The following is a 20,455-nucleotide window of genomic DNA, read 5'->3' on the forward strand; positions in this document are numbered from 1 at the left end:
TGTGGCGCTTTGAAACCGGACGTTTCGTTTCGATTGTGCACGCTTTTCGCTCGCACACACACACACACACACAGAAACACAAATATATATACACACATAGAGAGTAGCATGTGTGTGTGTTTGCTCTCCTGCTCTCAGTGCGATTAAATAATACTCCACAAAAGGCCAAACAAATTACATAAAATACAAAATACAAGCAACAGCAAAGTTCTCAATTCTCGTTGCATAAATTGTTGTGTTTTCGTTTTCGTGTGTGTTCCGTTAGTTCAAAATTCAAAAACAAAAAAAAGAAGTTCCTAAATACACACAAACAACAACCATAATAAAAACAACAAAAGTCGTCATCGTCGTGTTTTTTGTTGTTGTTCGTTCGTTCGTTCGTTGGTCGTGTTCCTGTTCCGTTCGTTATTTGTCGTGGAAAATTTTGCAAAAAAGCAAACACAAAAAAAATTATATTATATAGAAATGAAACGTGCGATGTCGTTATTATAAGTACATATAGAAAAATCTATTATCAATTTATTGAAAATATCAAGTACAAACAAAAAGGAAAAAAATCAAAAACAAAATCCAAGTGCGACAAATAAATAAATTAAAATTCAATACATAGAGAAATACGCGCGCGCATCTTCTTCTTCCACTGCCCTAACATATACATACATATATGTATACGTTTGTATGTATGCGTGGTGCGTAGCCAGCCAGCCCATTGGAATTTGTATCGTGAAACGCAATTACAGCATAAAATACACAAACAGAGCGAACGAGTGAGCGAGCAAGCGAACGCATGCTGCGCTCCCCCAACATCAGCGACGTAAGTGTGAGCGGGAGAGTAGAGATTGCTTGGCTGAAGTTATTTGGGAGAGCGGCGTGTGTTGTTCCAATTGGAATTTGCAGTTATGCATTTTGCATGTGTTGCTGTTGTTGTTGAGTGTTTGTGTTTGCTTGCGTTTCTTTCTGTCTGTGTTTTTCATTCATAAGCGCAGTTTCAACTGCTGCTGCTGTTGCTGTTGTAGTAGGCTTTGTTTTTGCTGTCCCCGGAGTATTTCATTGTTTTTGTTGGCAAAACACAAAATTTCACGTAATAAAGTCATTATTATTATTCTTATACGATTTGTGCGTTATCTCGATAGAGTTCTTTGATTACCAATTGAATTGTTTGGGGGCAATTTCGAATTCCCAATGCAGCAGGTATCGTAACGTAGAATCGTAAATGTCTAGAAACTTGATCGGGTTTTACCCCAACAACAACACACATTCACGCACCTGGCAACCGTCGATCTTTATCTATAGAGAAACCTACCCCACTTGATCTCTAAAAGAAACAAAAATTATGCAAAACATGTCGCAAAGCGCCCAAAAAAACAACAAAAAAAAACATACTCGTATTATTATTGCCAGCTCGAATCGCCTACAGCAGCAACAATAACATTGGCAGTACTTTTTTAATATTAAATAGACAAGCTATAAATAGCCAAAGCAGCCAACAACAAAAACAACAACACCAAAATCCAAATAATCAAAAAAGAGAAGAAAAAAAAAACGCTTAGCAAAATTTCCGCGAATTTTTCGCTGCTGGCTGTTTATATATTTTCTTGCCTCGTTTTTTTCATGCTTGCCATTTTTTTTTTTTTGGTTGTATTTAATTTCCACGCCCACAACAAAAGCAATCGAAATGGTTTCAATGCAAAAAAAAGACGAAGAAAAAAATTAACAATCTAAACGAACTGTTACAAACATTAAACATTTTTTCGCAGCATTTCACAATAACAATGATTGTGTTGTGGCGTTATAAATTTAGCTTTTCAATTATTTGCAATTTATATTTAACACTGAAATAGTATAGTTTATTATTAAACATTTTAAGCTATGCTGCAGTTCAAGTTTCATGTTACGGCTAAGACTTAAAAAGTTTCTCATAATATACTAAAATTTTAGTATATTCTCTTGAATTCTTATTTCCGTCGAGTCTTCAACTTTTTAGCAGATTTTTCGATACTTCTCTTCTAGTTTAGGAAATACTTCTATAATATACCACAACTCGTAAAATATTTGAAAATTGTAGTAAAATATACCAATACTTTTCAAATATACTAAAATTCTAGTATATTCTCTTGAATTATTTTTTCCGCCGAGTCTTCAACTTTTTGTCAGCTTCTTCAATACTTCTCTTCTACCTCAGCAAATACTACATCTATAATATACTAATACGTCTAAAATATACTAAGATTTTAATATATCCTCTTCAATTCTTTTGTCCGCCAAGTCACAAACATTTTAGTAACTCCTTTGATAATTTTCTTCTACTTTAACAATTCTTTTACTTTTAAAACATGCCAATACTTTTCAAATATACTAAAAATTTAGTATATTCTCTTGAATTCTTCTAGAGAAGTCTTTCACTTATCTCTAATAAATTTCAACTTTATGAACTTTCTTCTACTTGATCTTCAAATCTCAACTGCTTAGACGTATTTTCAATTAATATTTTTTTTTGGTTGGCTTACGTGCCAAGCGCCACGTTCCACGACGCTAAATGCAACATTAAAATCAAATATCGAAAATATTTTTGTCTAATTTTTGTTTTCTTTTCTTTTTGGGTGTGTTGTATTATTTTTTATTGCTGTTATTTAATGTTGCTTCATGTTTATGTTTAAATAAACAGCATTTGTTTATATATATTTAGCGCATTTCTTTCTCGATTCTCGTCTAATGTGTGTGTGTGTGTGTGTGGGGCACCACTTTCTCCTCCTCCCCCATTCTCTATTGCAACATCCTCCGATGATAAATATAGTATATATATCTGTCTTTCTATATAATTTCGACTGCTTGCAGTTTGCACCTTCTTCTTCGCTTTCAATTGGTTGCAATTCGCGCGCTAGACGAAAAATTTTTATTTATAAAACTAAATTGATGACTAGCCAACAAGAGAGAGAGAGAGAGAGGTGTGGAGTCGGTATAGGGAGGGGGAAGGAGGAGGGAGTGTGGGTGTGTGTGTCTTGGTGAAATGGCGACGAAGCGACAATAAAATAGATTCATTTAAATGTCATTTTTGTCTAGACGCCACAGACGGCGTCGCCGACAATGGATCAGATCGCCTTTGAATAGATATAGAAGTATATAGATATCTAGTATTTATAGTATATATAGATATGTGTATCTGAAGCATACAACGCCCACTCTTCTTTAATGATTGGGGGCGCGTTCCAGTTTTTTGTTTGAAATTTTTCCACAATTTTAATTTTATTTCTTCTGTCTGGGAGTAAATTGTAATAAATATATATTATATATACCATTATAAGATATCGATACATATAGCTTTATTAGCTGACTGTGTTTGTAGAGCTCGTTTCGCTGACATTTCCTGTTACTCTTTGTTGTTGTTGCTGCCCCGTTACCAAGTTTATTATTATTTATCTTTTATGGCTTTTTTGACCAGTTTCTTTTTTTTTTTTGGTTTTTTGTTTTGTTTTTGCGCCGGGATCCCAAATATCGTTCGATCTGTGACGCAGATCGGACGCTCTCTTATGGCTAATTAGCAAAAAGAAGAGAAAAAAAAACACAAACGTAAAAAAAATCAATTTATGAAATAAAACAAAAAACAAAAGTAGGTTGTTGGCGGCACAGTTCAAAAATAATAAATAAATACTAAAGCAAAATAAATAAAATTCGAAAAAACTTTGATTATTTACTTAAGCGTAGGCGTTAGAATGAGACAGCAACACATCATGACGTCATTAAAAACTATAGACAACAGAAAAAATCAAAAAGAGGCGAGAAAGCCAAAAAAAAAATAGCTTTTTGTGAGTTGAAAAACTAAACCAACAACATTCCAATGTGTGACGCACTAATAACAAAAAAAACTATCGCAACACAACAAAATTTTCATTGACAAACCCAACAAAAAAAAATGTTGAGAAAAATAAGAGAGAGGAGGAAAGAAAAAAAACACCTGCATTGTTGAAATATTTTTGGGTTTTTTCCAAAATAAAATAAATGGAAAACTATTAGAAATCGACTCACAATTTGTTGCGACAAGAATTCGAAACTTTTAACTAATAAATCGCATTTATCAACAAAAATTCATCAACTTTTGTAGAGTATAAAATTTGCTTTTGAGCCTGGTTTCATTTTTTGGGTGACTTAAATTAGCTGCTGTATTTTTTTTTAGACTTTCATTGACGCATTTGCTCACCTTGTTTTTATTTAAATTTTTTGCTCTTTGTTGGCATTTTTTTCGAATGCGTTTTGCATAATTTGATAATTTTTCGTATTTTGTGTATTTTACGAGGCGTCGTCGCGCGATATGAAGAAAAACCCGTCACAGACAACGCGTCTGGGCTGAAATCACAGCTAGAGATGGCACAAGCGATAGTTATCGATAGTAGCAGGTCGATAACTTTTTACAACGGACTTGTAATAACAACGCCAAAACAAAATAGTAAATTTCGAAATGATCGATAAATCGCTTGTCATTGTCCGCCCTCCCTTCTCCTCCGCCCACTAGCTTAATGATCACGCCATATTACGATCAATTCGTAAGCAACCGAAAAAATAAAGACGCGGCGTAAAAACAATAACAATAACAACAACAAAACCGAAAAAATAGTTTCCAAAATTCTCTCATAGTTAATAGAAATGTTAACAGGTGGCAATGAACTTTATTATATTTTTATGCTTCCAAGTCCTTGAACCCGGAATAAAAACACACACAACACAACAACTAACAAGAACAACACACGAACGCAGAAGAAGAGAAGAGGAAGCAGCGAGAACAGCATAGCGCAGGTAGTGAGAGTGAGACAGCAAGTGCGTGAACTTGACGTCAATGGCGCATAAGAAGAAGTACAGCACATAAAGCATAGGCCTAAAAAGCTACCTCTCTCGCTCTGTCTGCAGTTTTGTTGTTGCTGTTGTGCCTTTTGTGGACCTGTTCTGCTTTGCAAGTTCCGCTTTGTCTGTGTGTGGTGTGTGTGTGTGTGTGTTTGAGCTTTGCGTGTCTTTGTCATTGTTGTGACTTTGTTTTTATTTTCAGCTTTTGCTTTTGCTGGTCGCGACTGCGCGTTGTTTTAATTTATTGCGTTTTCATTTTTACTACGCGCATTGATTGATTATTTTTACGCTCTCTCGCAGTACTAATTGTTTATCTCTATTTTTGTTGATGTTTTTACAGATTAATACACAACAAGTTGCAACGCCAAGCAGCGGAGCTAGCATCGCAGCCGCCGCCGCCGTCGTTGTCGTCTCTGCCTCGAGCAGCAGCAGCGATAATAACACTGAGCAGCAACAGCAACAACAGTTGAATACAACAGCAGCAACAGCAACAACAACAACGACGGCAACAATGCCGGCAATGCCAAAAGAAAAAGCAGCAACTGCAGTGTCCTTAAGCGAATCGCTGAAACTGAAAGACTTCTCTCCTATCTTCTCTGCAATGGCAACATCGGCAACGCGACTGCAGCAACAACAACAGCAGCAACACAACACATGCGGATGCGGCGCAGCATCAGCAGCAACAACAGCGACAGCAGCAGCAACAACAACAAACCACACAGAGAACAACAATAATAACAATAACAACAGCAGCAGCAGCAACAATCGCTATAGCAGCGGTCGCAGCATGTTTATAGGCGGTAAGCTCAGCTCTTGGCAACATTGTTGCTAAGCACACGCATCTAACTCACGCTCTCTTTCGCTCTCTTTTTCCTACGCAGGCTACACATCGCCGTTGGCAGCAGCGGTGGCCAGCAACAGTCCGTCAGTGACGTTGACGCCGCAGCGCGTCAGAATGTACAGCGACAACAACACAGCGTCAACGTATCAGCGTCGACTGCAACAGCATCAACAGCAACAACAACAACAACAGCAGCAACAAGAACAACAACAGCAGCAGCAGCAACAACAACAGCAGCAGCAACAACTACAGCAGCAACAACAACAGCAAGCGTCGACGTCGCCGCCAGCAGCGACGCAACAGACAACGCCGCCGCCACGAAGGTCGCCCACAGACTTTATCTTTGGCAAATACATTGGCGAGGGCAGCTTCAGCATTGTCTACCTCGCTGTCGACATTCACTCGCGTCGCGAGTATGCAAGTAAGTCTAACGGCACACATTCCAATTCCAATTCCATGCCATCTCCTCCCCCTCCCACTGCAAGCTCTCTCGCTCTCCCTCTGTGGCTGGCGCCAGACGAAACGCCAACGCATCGCTGTCACCTGCTGTTGTCGTTGTCGCCTGCCAACAAATCAGACTGAAAACGAAACCAGCTGTTTCTAGTTTTGCGCTCTCTGCGCCAGGCGACAAAGTTGTCAGAGGAGAGATGCTGCAGCCATTACTATCTTGCATTGGTCACTCGCCAATCACGTGATGACGGCGACAACTGATTAAGTAGCTTTCAAATACACATATGCATACTTGTATGTGTGTGTATGTGTGTGTGTGTTGTACGTATTGGAAACCTTTACTAATGGCATTTTTATCTCGCAACTAAATGAATACAAAGGGTGCTAGATGGTGAAAGAGAGAGCGAGAGGGGAATACACACACACATTGTGTGCGCTGCTTTTGACGTCTTTTGCTAATCAACACACATCAACAGCAGCACACCAGCAGCTGTCGACGTCGCAGTCGCAGCCAGCGTCGCTGCTGCTGCGCTGTGATAAGGCAACGCACGCAATTGACGACAGTTATATTTTACTATTGTATTGGTGTGTGTGAGTGTTGTTTATTTGTTTATCGATTGAAACAAAAAGACCGCAAATGCTTTTTGACGTCTCGCTTCAAGATCAGCTGCTGCTGCTGAGCAGTCGCGATAAGCGCGTCATAGGCATATTCTAGTGAACGCCTACTTCTCGACTTCTTCCACGTTCCACGCTCCACATTGCCAACAACATCCACATCCACACACACATGGCAAATAGTAAGTGGAACAATTGTTGTGTTGTTTATTTGCGCTAAGTCAATTTGCTTGAAGATTTTGTCGTTTCCAACTGTAAATCAATAAAACTTGCAGCGCAAAAACAAAAGCAAGACTTTGGCACGTGTCGCTCGCTAGCAAAATTTATAAAGTGCATACGACGACAAAAGCAACAGAGAGAAATGGCAAAAATGGCGCGTGTCTGCAGTGTAAGCGTTGACTTGACTTTGCTTCTGCTGATAAAGCGTAAAAGCAAAAGCAAAAACAGAAAACACAGAACTCTTTAACAGCAAATTACAATAACAGCAACTACATTAACAGCAGCAACAACATTAACAGCAACAGCAGCATCAGGTGCATGTAAACACAAACAACAGAGGCCGCCATTAACAGCGAGCTTACGCACACACATACACACACATGCACGCGCATAGCTGTTGTTGTTGTTTATTCACACTTGCAGTCTTGCAAGTAGCTTTCCGTGTGTTGCCCTCTCTGTCTCGCCGTTATGAAATTAACATTTCATTACACAGTCGCGCACGTCAAACAAAATGAGTTTGCACTTTTGACTTTGCATTTTGTTATTGTTATACACACTTGCACACATACACACCTAGACTTGTGCGTAGACGCGTATGTGTTTATTGAAGTCTGATTTGAAGGTCTACATATGTTTTGTAAGCAGCCACGTAACAACAACAGCAGCAGCAACAACAACTCACACCACCCACCGCCCCCACCCCCATTTGGGCTATGCCCACAATAACGATTTGATTGTTATGTATTGTGTTTTATTGGCACACATTTTCTTTCCAATGTGTTGTGTTGTGTTGTGGCCCACAACAGTTGCTATTTTAAAACGCAGCCGACAGCAAAAAGAAGAAAAATAGAAACAGAAACGATAAACGAGCGCAAACCGAATTTCACTCGTATTTTTGTTATTATTTTTGTTGTTGCTCTTAATTTGCTTATAAACAAAACACACACACAGAGGCGGCAACATTTTTATGGACTCGTCTGGCAACATGTTGCCAACATGTTCCGCCCACTCTGGTTCGTTCTTGCTCTCTTGCGCGGTCTCCCTCCCTCCCACAACAACTCATGATGAACGCAGCAAAAACAAAAAAAATAAATACAAAATTTCGTTTTCATTTCGTTTGTCACATGCATGAGGTGTGAGCAGTCGAGAGTGAGAGAGGGGGCGCGTCTCTCTCGCGTTCGCTACATAATAATGCGTATGTGTAATTTGCGTATGTGTGTGTATGTTGTGCTTACGCACTGTAGTTGTTGCTGGTTGGCGTCTGTTTGACGCGCTACGCAAATTCTTGTTACGCATTTTCACATTGTCTGCTTTTGGCTATTTCATCATTTTCGACGCAAATTGCCTTAGCAGCTGTTTCACAATAATTTTCCTCGCTACAATTGTTGCTACCTGAATACAACAAAAACACACACACAAAACACACGTGCTCTCAGCTAATCCTGGAGCAGCAGCTGCCTGCAGCTCATTTCCTGAAATTTCACACGCAGCGTGAAGAGTGGAGAGTGTGAAATGTGCTCTCAATGTGTTGGAATTTTATGCACTTCCCACGCGCGATCTCAGACTTTAGACTTTGAACTGCAACTTGTTGCCTTGGAACGCATTGGCATTGGCACACACAAACACACACACACGAATGGACAAACTGCAGATCGGCCGTTGAACTGTTTCAAATTCCACTTTGTTGCTTTATTGTTTCCCAGACTGGCAATTTTTTTTTTTTGGGCGCTGAACTCTCGAACTCGTTAAGTTTTAGTAGACAGTGTCCCCTCTTGCTCGCACGCTTGTCTTCTCTACCTGCGTGTGTATTTAAGTGTGTGTGTATGTTTCTTGCTCCTTTTTCTTTTGTGCTTTGTATTCCTATGTTATTTTTAATTACAAGCAGCAGCAGCTGCGCCGTCGCAGCTGGCAGAGAAGAAGAGGGTATTTAACCTTTTGCGCTCTTGCTCTCTTTCTTTGCTCTCTCTCTCTCTCTCTATCGGTCGCCTTGACGTTTGCTTGTAACATAATATTGATGAATTTGGGTCATTCAACTTAAGAGCGGATCCTTTATTTAGCTGCTGCTTCTTCTTCCATTTGCACCTGCGTGCAGAACTTTGTTGACTTTTTTATGTTTGCTGCAGCTGCTGTCGTTTGTTTATTTGTGGTGGGTGGAACGAGTGGAGTGGGGGGCATGTTGCTGTGGCACGTGGCAAGGCCAGTTAGTAACTCTCCTCCTCCTCCTCTTTCTGCTTGGCTTTTATGAGCAAATTAAGTCGCGCCAGGAAGTCGCGAAAGACTTTTGCTCGTGCTTCCTCTTTTTATTATGCCAAACACATACTATGTGTGAGAGAGGGAGGGAGATAGCGGCATAGCGGGGCTTGTCTTTTGCTCACTTGTTGTCGTTTGTTTAACAACCAAATTCCACAAAAAAAAAACAGCAGAAAAATCCTTTGCGTGCCGTCAACATGTCCATGCACGTCTCGCCCGCCCCCCTCGATGCTCTCCCTAAAGGGCAATAAACTTTTTCTCTAACCAAACGGCAGCAGGCAGCAACAATAACAATAAAAAAGGAGGCGCACTCAAAATTGTTATGACTCAGAAGAAGAAGCAGAGCGCACGCCTTGCTCTTTAACCATTCAGTCCACTTTTCCCCATTCCAATTCCAATTCTCCTTCCACGCAAAAAAAAGCTCCTTCTGTTTTACCTGCTGCTGCTGCTTCTTATTATTGTTGTTGTTGCCTGTCATAATCTGTTTGGTTTTGTGGGACATATTTAAATGAGTTTCAAGCGAAACGTCAAGTTACGTCATGATGAGAAGAGAGCGACACATGACGAGGAGCATGGGAGAGAGTGCGTGGCATAGGCTGGGGGGTAGAGGGGGAACACACTACAGACGCCGCCAATGTTCTTTGCCAATTTTGGGCGGCAGTCGCTAATTAATGAAATTGAAATGCTGTGCGGAACAATGCGAAATGACACATTCACATATGTACATGTATTTGTATGTGTGTGTGTACTTTGCAATCGACTTTTATCACAATTTTTTGTCAGTTTTATGTCAATTTGCTGTCGCTGCCAAAAAGTTCGCCGTGACAATAAATTAAGCGAGAACACAGCATTAAAAAGTCGCGTGGGTCGCTTTGGAGTCTCGCCTCTCTTTCGCTCTTTGCTTTTTATCGGACGTTGGCAATCAGTTTTATTGCAGCCAACCGCCCAAAAAAAAAACCAAAACATACTAAGGCGGCCCACGCGACGCTGAAATTTTCCATTGCATTTTACACTTTTGTCAATTGTTATGTGGGAAATCTCCTTAAGTAGCTGAGATCCCTCGCTCTCTTGTGTGCGCTCTCACTTTGTGTTCTCTCTCTCGTGCGGTTCAAACACCTTTTGCTTGCACTAACTTCCTGTTTGCAGTGTGTTCCAATTCCACCACATACCCCAAACGGCCTTGCGCCCAATTAACTAACTATGACTTTTTGGCTGCGCGCTCTCTTCCAATTGGAATGCAATCGAGCAGCATTCGGATGCTGCGTACAGTTGTTTTTGGTTTTTTTCTATTTTGTTGCTGTACCCAACAATGAAGTCGGACTCAGTTGCGTCTTCAGTCTTATTTATAGAATCGGTTTGACTCAGTTGTCTCTTTTGCTTTGCCAGCAGCAACAGCCCCAACAACAACAACGACTGGTTACAATTGCAATTTATGTCGCGCACTATTCCTCTCCCTCTCTCACTCTGTCAAACTCGTTGTACTGCATTCCATTCGACACACAACAAGTTGCAATGGTTCGCTCTCTCAATGCGCTGCACATTTTTGGAATTGTCGCGCTCTCTCTCTCTGTCTTCCTCTGTTGCTGATCAGTGGGGCAAACACACTGGAAACTCACATTGGGCAAATATTTATGCTCATGTCTTGCTTTGTTGTTTTGTTTTTATTTTTAAGTGTTTTTTTTTTTGTCGTTTTTGGGTGCTGCTCTTGCCCAGCTGCTCAACTTTGTTATTCTTGTTGCTATTTACTTATGTGAGTTTTTTATTGTGGCTGTGTTTTTTTTTTATATAGTACTGTGTGCATGCGCCACTGCCGCCAAGTTCAAGGCTGCGCTTTCGTTGCCTTATCAACGTCGCCGCTTCGGGCGTTAAACCCAAAAAACACAGTTTTTTTTTAACCGCAGCTCAACCAAAAAAAAAAAAAATTAAAATAAATAATGCGACAACATTTTCAATTAAAATCAACAAGAAAAAAAAATAGAGAAAAAATCGGCTTGGCGAGGGGAAATACGCGCACGCCATATTCGAATACCTTTTTAATCAATGCCAATAAAACAAAAAACTATTGCAAAAAAAAAAGAGTAACGAAATCAAATCAAATAAAATAGCAACAATTTCAAGGTCAATTTTATTTTTACGCACTTTTTTGTTGAGCTCTCTTCTCTCTATCGCCGTCTATTTTGGCATGGGAAATTTAAAACGCATAAAAAACGCGCTCATCGTCGTCGTTGTCGTTATTTTATTTTATTTTTTTATTTGTATGTTAATCTTTTAATTGCTGTTGTTTTGTTTTTCCTCTTTATACTTCAAGTGTGTGTTAGTGTGTGTTTATTTAGCTGCCACTCGACAACTTATCGCCCCTGATTTGTTTTCTAGACTAAAAAAAAAAAGTTTCAGTTGTTGCGATCTTGATAAAAGGCGAAAAAAAATGGCATAATACAAAAGGAAAGCAAAAACAAATTCATATTTGTTTTTTTCTATTGCCTATACATATTCGCACTCAACAATATTTCGCAGATATAGCCGAGAGTGTAATTTATTATATTCAACTTTGTTTATTCACTTTTTTCGCAAATCAACAAATTTGCGTTTTAAGTTATTTTTTCTCCGCTGTTTTTTGTTTGTTATCATTTCTCGCATTTCGTCTCACTGTTCGGTCGGTTGATCTTCTTGCCAAAAGTCCAACACACAAAACAAAAACAAAAAAAAAAGTAAATTGTTTCCCACGTTCCAGCTTTTGATTTTTCTAATTTGCGAATTTCAAACTGGGTTGGCAACGCGAAACTATAAACATGAAGGGAAGGAAAGAAACTGCTGATAAGCGGTCATAATTCATACTGCTGGAAAGAAACCGTTAACCTCTACCCCTTTTTTGGCTGCCATTTGCCTGTGTTTTTGGCGTGGGCCAAAGCTCAAAAGCGTTTCACATCTTTCACAATAAATGTTTCAATGCCAACAGTTTCATGTAGTGTGCGACTAGAGTGTGTGTATGTGTGTGTGTGTGCAGTTCAACAACCAGTTTAGAATTTCTTAGGGAGCAGCAAAGAAGCGAAGCTGCGAAAAAATAAAGCGCTTGTTTAGCGCCCGGGGTTGTTGGGGACGCGGGGAAACAAGTTGGCAAAGCGCGCTCGCTTTCGTTGGCCTCTCTGCCTTCTCTCTGTCTCTTCGTCGCCTGTTAATTTAGCTATTTGAGCAAAATTCCTTTTTCTGCTTTTTTTTCTCGTTCGTTCGTTCCCATTCCCATTGTTCGCTTGCCATCTCGCTTGCGCTCGCATTCATTTCAATAAATCACACAAGGAATATTGTATGTGTGGCCACAAGTAGAGCTTTCAATGTGTGTGTGCTTGAGTGTGCGATTGACCCACGAAAGTGTCGCTGGCAAGTTGTGCGCCTGAGGTGCAGCACTTGGCCATTGACAACTTTGTCGCCTGCGCATTTAAGCATCGCATATTTGGAATGCATATTTTTGGTTGTTATTTTGGCTTAGTAGAATTTATGTTAATGCGTTTAATTGTTAATTACTATTGTAGGGGATTTTGTATATCATTTGGCAAATTGCGTTTATTTTAAACTTCATATTAGATATTTGTTTTTTCTTCTTTCTTTTGCTTTAATTGATCTTAAATAAGAATTTAGTTAAATGAATGAAGTGATTTATTTGCAGTTTAAACATTAGAATAAAAAGCGTGCAGCTTTGCAGCTTAGCATGACAGCAAAAGAAATTAATGAATATAAAAATTCTTATAAGGAATACAAAAAAATTAATATATATTTTGCGACGTTTCTTAATTGTAAACAAAGCATACAAAGGCAGTTGAGTTTGTTTTTATAACAGAACATAAAAATGTTAGTCATCGATGAGATTGAGAAAGCTGAGTTTCATTGCACGATAACCGAAAAACACTCCACTATATGTTAGTGCTAGAGATTATAAAGATTAGATTTCTATAAAAAATTCTAGTTATTTTTAACAAAATTACTTTTATATGAAAACATGCTAATTTAAAATTTGAAATGTTAGGATAGGTATAATATAGAATTTATCAATTAAAATATTTAAAGAGGCATAACATGATATTTAAAGAAAAACTATACCAAGAAACCCTCCCATATATAGTTTTATACTGAAACTCTTAACTAACTGTTTGTCCCTTTCTTTCTGCTTGCAGTCAAAGTGTGCGAGAAGCGTCTGATACTGCGAGAGCACAAGCAGGAGTACATCAAGCGAGAGCGAGAGGTGATGCACATGATGACCAACGTGGAAGGCTTTGTGAATCTGTCGTGCACGTTCCAGGATCCACGCTCCCTCTACTTTGTGATGACGCATGCCCGCAACGGCGATCTCCTGCCCTACATCAACCGTGTCGGCAGCTTCGATGTCGCCTGCACCCGCCACTATGCCGCCGAACTTTTGCTCGCCTGCGAGCACATGCATCGTCGCAACGTTGTGCATCGCGATCTGAAGCCCGAGAATATTCTCTTGGATGAGGATATGCACACACTCATTGCGGACTTCGGGTCCGCCAAGGTGATGACACCCCGAGAGCGAACTTTGGCCGCGGCTCAGCTGGCGAGCACCGGAAACAATGAGGCGAACAATGGACAGAGACGTCGTCGCTCGGCGAGGAGCTCGGATGATGATGACGAGGACAGCGAAGAGTTGTACGATGACATCGATGATGAGGATCAGGAGCAGGATGAACGCAACATCTACTACGGCGTCGAGGAGAACGATGATGATGACGACAATGACGATGATGCCGCCGATGCGGATCCAGCGCGTTCGCCACGCAATCGTCGCTTCCAGCGGCGTGCGCGACGTGGCAGCTTTGTGGGAACCGCTCAATACGTTTCCCCCCGAGGTGTTGCAGAATGGTCCTATTACACCCGCTGCGGATCTTTGGGCCTTTGGCTGCATCATCTACCAGATGATCTCGGGTCTGCCGCCATTCCGTGGCAGCAACGATTATGTCATCTTCAAGGAGATTCTCGGTTGTGCCGTTGACTTCCCCCCAGGGCTTTGATCAGGATGCCGAGGATCTGGTGCGTCGTCTACTCAAAATCGATCCCCGTGAACGTCTGGGAGCTCAGGATGAATTCGGCTACTACGAGAGCATTCGTGCGCATCCCTTCTTCGCCGGCATCGATTGGCAAACGTTGCGCCAACAGACACCACCTCCCATCTATCCCTATCTGCCCGGTGTTAGCCAGGACGAGGAGCTGCGCAGCGGACATGGCAACAACTACAGTCTGCCCATCAGCGGAGATCTGGAACCAGGACTCGATGAGCGTCAGATCACACGACTGCTCAGCGCCGAGCTTGGTGTTGGCAGCAGCGTGGCGGCGCCTGCCCAGAAGCCCTCAACAGCAAAGAGTAAGTCCCGAAAATGACTTCCCATTGCGTGACAGCTTTTTAACCTTCCTCCTCGTTGTAGATTCCTTCGACTTGAGCGATGCACAGAAGCTGCAGCGTTTGGAGGCACAAAAGACTGACAAATGGCATGTGTTTGCCGATGGCGAGGTGATCCTCAAGATGGGTTTGGTCAACAAGCGCAAGGGTTTGTTTGCCCGCAAGCGCATGTTGTTGCTGACCACCGGACCCCGTCTCATCTACATCGATCCCGTGCAAATGATCAAGAAGGGAGAGATCCCATGGAGTCCCGAGTTGCGTGCCGAGATCAAGAACTTTAAGATCTTCTTTGTGCATACGGTAAGTCAAATAATGAATCTCTCAAGGATTTGGCAAAAGTTTGATTTGTTGTTGCCGGAAAACGAAACGAAAACAGTTGCAACAGTTTGTTGAACTGCTGCGGAAACAAACGCGTGAGTGTGTCTCGAGATGACGTCAGCGGTCGTTAAAGAGCCGCACACACACAACACGAACACACACAACAATTATTCATTTGGGTCCAGTTTATAGCGACGGCACGTGTTTACGACCAGCAGCAGCAACCACAAAAGCAACAACAGAAAGCACACTCCTCAATTAAGTGCGGCATTGAAAACTGCACACGCAACGCAGATAAAAACAGAACAGCAACAACAACAAGCACAGCACAGCGCAACAAACATTTTTAATACCCTTGCATCGCAGGCATTTAAATTTGTCGTCCGTCCGTCTGTCTGTCCGCCTACTTATGCGCTAACTACTTCGCCACTTTGGCAGCTAGCTCAATGAAACTTGCTACACTTGTGTGTTGTTGCTATAGCTAGCATATAGTTTGAGTTCCGGCAGATCAGACTGCTAGTTAAAAAGTTATCATGAGAAATGTTTATTTGAAAAATCAACTCAAGTTGTGTCTAGACCTTTTTTTTTGCTGCAGCAATTTTAGATAACAACTTAAATAGTTTTACAGAACAAAATTTTAAATATAGTTTTTAAAAACTTGAACATAATTAGAAAACTATGAAAAATAATAAAAACAACTTTAAAGGAGAAACTAGTAAATATTACTACAACTTAACTGTTTTTTAGAATATAGTTTTAGTTAAGAACTTTGTTAGCGTATTTCACATTCGTTGCGGATGAAAGTAGTTTTCATGCTTCTTAGTTTTAATGGCTTTTCAACACATTTGTCAATTCTCGTTTGTTGTTTTCTTCTCGAATTCAATTTAGTTTTGTGCTAATTTTCTACTCTTCTCTCTCTCTTGTTTACAGCCGAATCGCACCTATTATCTGGACGATCCCGATGGTTTTGCCATACAGTGGGCCGAGGCCATTGAGAATATGTCGAAATTATGCTACGGCGATGCAGCAGCGTCAGCAACAAGAACAGGTGGCGCCAGCATCTCATCCTTCTCCTGCTCAACCGGCGGCAGCAGCAATAGTTTGGCTGTCTACAGCAGTCCAGCGAATGCTGGCAACTACTCCATTTCGCCTGCCTCCAACAGCAGTTCGCCGACAGCGCGGCGAAGTTCACCCTCTCTCAAACAGCAACAGCAACAACAACAAAGCGAAGCGAGAACATCGCCGACAACGACGCGGGGCAAAAAGACAGCGTCGAAATGAACAGTGTTGTCAACAGCAGGTGGCGCCAGCATCTCATCCATCTCCTGTGCAAATGGCAGCAGAAGTCCAGCGAATGGCGGCAATTACTCCAATTCGCCTGCCGCCAACCGCAGTTCACAGACAGCGCGGCGAAGTTCGCAACAACAACAGCAACAGCAGTGAGAAGAACATTGCCGCTAAAGGAGCGAAGGGAAAAGGACAGACGGCGTCAACAACAACAGGTGGCGCCAGTTTGAATGTGTAGAGTAGTAAAGCGAATGCTATCAACTACTGCAATTCGCCTGCTTCCAGCGCGGCGAAGTTCGCCCTCGCTAAAGCAACAACAACAACAGCATCAGAAACAAAGTGAGGCGAACAGCTGAACACGTGTCACAGTGTCTCGCTTAGATTTAAATGCAAATTAAATTCTAATTTAGCTGAAATTTAGTGCAAAGCAAAACACACATTGAAGGGGTGCGAGCGAGAAGAAACGAGCACAGAACAGTTGTCGAAAGGGAAGTGTAAAAGTTATAGCAAAATGCAAAGAGTTTAGTGCTAATTAATTAACAACATAAACTAATTAATTCGTTTGTCTATTCGTTTTTCTTCGACTCGATTCGTTTCTGTTGTCTGTGTGTTTGTTTCTTGTCGCGTCGCTGTAAAAAACATATAAAACATAAATAAGCATAACATACAACACATACACACACATATATAAATATAAATCTAAATTTAAACTAAATTAAATTAATTAAATTATTACAACAACACACACATATATACATATATATTTATGATGACCCCGTTTGCAAGGCGTTCTAGTATAAAATAGTTTATCTAATTTTTTTTAGCGCGTAGTTAGTCACAATTTAAATGAATTACAAAACATACATATATACATCTATAGAGAAGAAGAAGATGCTAATGCTGTGGCGCCATCTGGCGGCCAGCTTGCGCCATTTTGCATAACAAACGGGGCTAGACTTAAGTTACAACAAAAACAAAAACAAAACAAAAAATAAACTAAACTAAAACTAAATTCAATTGTATTCAAAGCAGAGCGTAACTAGCAAATGATGTATGTAAAACTGTAAAATAGCTATACATATATAGTATATATAGATCTAATACATATATATAGAAATACATATATTCTATATAATGGGAGTGTGTTTGTCATGTCACCTAATTGTAAATTGTGTAACTATGTAAATCGATTACATCTATATTCTATATACAACATATATATATTGTACATTAGCTCTATGCGCACGTCTAAAATGCCTAAAACAAAACTAAAATGAAACACAGAGTTTAGCGTAGTTTAGCAGAAGAATGTAGCCGAAAAGTGTGGAGAGCTAAAATTAATCGATAACAAAATCGATTGATTGAAGCTTTTCCGCGTAGCTCGCTCAACTTTCTAGTAAGAATTTTTGTATGCTAATTTTTTGATTTTTACAATTAATTTATAATGCTTTTTTGCCCTATAAAGAAACGTATAAGACTTTGAGAAACTATTTAAAACAAGATGAAAACATAAAACAAAACAAAAAAAAATATGAAGCAGAAAAAGAAACAGAAATATAAATCTATATATAATATATTATATACAACAAACCGAAGAAGCAAAGTAAAAATTAATACAAATTGCATATACAACAAACAAACAAATGAATAACAAAAATATAAAAAATTAAATGAGCTGGAAAAGTGAAGAAATTTAGTTGAAATTACATTTGGTTTTGATTGTTTTTTGTGCTCGAAAAAGAAAAAGAAAAAAACACATTGCAAACGACGATGAATTTGTATTTGTAATTGTAAACGTATTTGTTGTAATATTATTATTATTATAATTTTTTGTTTTTGTTAACTTTTTTGTTGCATTTCGCATAAGGAAGAAGATGAGGAGAAGGAGGAGAGGTTAGCTTAAAAAGTTATATGCAAAACAGGTATAAAATTGAATTTTAACTAAATTAAAAACACAGCAACAACAAAAAAGAGAAAGGAATAAACAAAGAGAAACCTAATTACGATAACGATAAACGATTACGATAACTATGTTTGGCATTTCGGTTCGTTAATCTAAAAAAAAAAACCAAAAATGTAAAACAAGTTTCTAAAACTCGCGCGTATTAGTTCAATTGTAAATCCTAAGTTACGCCTAGACCACGCCCCTATCACACACACACATACACACACCAATACACACACACACACACACTCACCCTATTTAGTGTTAAGATTAAGATGGAAGTGAGCGAAGAGCTGTCGTAGTTGTAGATGAAAGAAAGAAAGCAAAAAATACATTTGTACATACATATCGCGTCCCGCATTCGGTGGGCGTGGCCGTAGCAGCAATTTAAACTATCTAGATTAACGCAAGAAAAAACAAAAACATAAAAAAGAAAAAAAAAACAAACACGTTACGCAAGTATACAATTAATTCAATTAAATTAAATTAATCTAAATTAAATTTAAACATAACTAAATTAAATTGTATAATTTATTGAAAAAACCAAAACATAAACAAATGCAAAGAGAGATATGTAAGAAGCAGCAACTAAATAGTGAGAGCAAACTGTAAATTATTATTATTATTATTAAATCTATATATACATACTATATATATACAAAAAAAAACACACATATATATATATATATACCTAAAGTAAATTGGTCAAAACAAAACATAAAAAAAAAAAAAAAAAGAACGTATCATTAAAAATTAAAAATGAAAAAACATTTTCAAAACAACAAACAAAAAAAATTTACAACAAATTTGTTTTTATTTCCAACGAATTGGCAACACAATTTATTTTCTTTCGGATATTGGTCAAGTTCCCCTCGACTCCTCCCCCTTCCCCCTTCATCAAACACTCAACGGATAACGGATAATACAAAGAAGAAGAAAAGAAAAACGCATTAGAGAACTAACCGAACTTACAAATAGGTTTCGACAACAACAAGTAGAGCAACAACAACAACAACACTGTAAAAACAAAACAACACAAAAAAGAAAAGAAGAAAAAATACAACAGATCTTTGATTTCGACCTTATATGTGCTGCAGTACCTTACAAAAGTCCTTACACAGGACACTTGAGAAGACGACGAAAGAAAAATCCCAAAAAGAAAAAAAACGATCAACAAACTATTATATATTCCTTTTCTTCTGGCCATTTCCCCCCTCTCAAAAAAAAGTTTGTAGCTTTCTTCAGTTTATCGGATAGAGCTATGAAAAGAATAAATCGAAAATCGGAAGTATAGATGAAAGTGCCTAGTGAACCAGTTTCCAGTAATATCGCAACAAATTTATTTTCTCTCTCGCCTGGGCAACAACAAAACAATGTGTGTATACGAAAATGTTTCCGTTTTTTAAGATTAAGATTATTCGAAAGTCTGGCCTAAAAAAAAAAAAATAAAGAATCCATGACACCAAGGAATTTGTTTCGTGTTCAATTTTTTAAGTGTACATTTTCTTAGTTATTGCAAATTTTTAGTGCAAACATTAGCCATTAAAAAAAAACGAAAAAGTATATACCAAACATAAAATATATATACAGATATATATATATATTATATATAGCCAATATTATACGAGTTTATACATACACATACCTTATACATATACATAATATATATCTATATATAGAGCGTATATATTGTATTTGTATTTGCAGATTCCAATTGTACATTGATAAATTCGAGAGCGAATCGAAAGATCGCTCGTTTTATCCAAGTTCAATCTCTAGGGGTGCTAGACTGAGTTATATAAGCCTAAACGTAAAACACACACACACATACTTCATAACGTTAACGTTAATGAAATGACGTAACGTAATGGTAAACGTAAACGTAATTCAATTACTACCTTGCAAAGTATAAAATACATCAACTAACTTGCAACCTATGTACATACATACATATTTGTATACATCTAAGACAGACAGATCTATATATATATACATTATATATACATTACATATACATACTTAGGTAATCCCCATCTCCCCTCCCGATCACCTTTCCATTCACACACACACTCGCATATGCGACTATATATTTACATATATAGATTTTAAGCAGAAATCCCATAAATTATTAAAACATATTAAGTACACACACAAACACATGTAAAATTGAGGAATGAAGTTGATGGAAATAGGGAAGGAAATTGTTTAATTTCGATGCGCAACGTTGTATTTTTCAGCACGTAAAAACAACAACAAACTAAACTAAGAATACAAAATACAAGCAAAATAC

General features: G+C 38.8%; 1 protein-coding gene across 1 annotated transcript; it reads left to right on the forward strand.

Annotated features, from left to right (window-relative positions):
- Positions 1 to 534: 534 nt before the first annotated feature.
- LOC133845535 (3-phosphoinositide-dependent protein kinase 1) lies at positions 535 to 18,708 on the forward strand. The gene is given in 8 exon segments (XM_062280014.1): positions 535 to 814; positions 5,174 to 5,633; positions 5,715 to 6,095; positions 13,375 to 14,060; positions 14,062 to 14,214; positions 14,216 to 14,579; positions 14,641 to 14,915; positions 15,864 to 18,708. Coding segments are annotated over 8 exon segments (2,697 nt in total). The 5' UTR covers positions 535 to 787; the 3' UTR covers positions 16,215 to 18,708.
- The last annotated feature ends 1,747 nt before the right edge of the window (positions 18,709 to 20,455 follow it).

Source organism: Drosophila sulfurigaster, chromosome 3, assembly GCF_023558435.1.
Source record: "Drosophila sulfurigaster albostrigata strain 15112-1811.04 chromosome 3, ASM2355843v2, whole genome shotgun sequence".
Classification (NCBI taxonomy): domain Eukaryota; kingdom Metazoa; phylum Arthropoda; class Insecta; order Diptera; family Drosophilidae; genus Drosophila; species Drosophila sulfurigaster.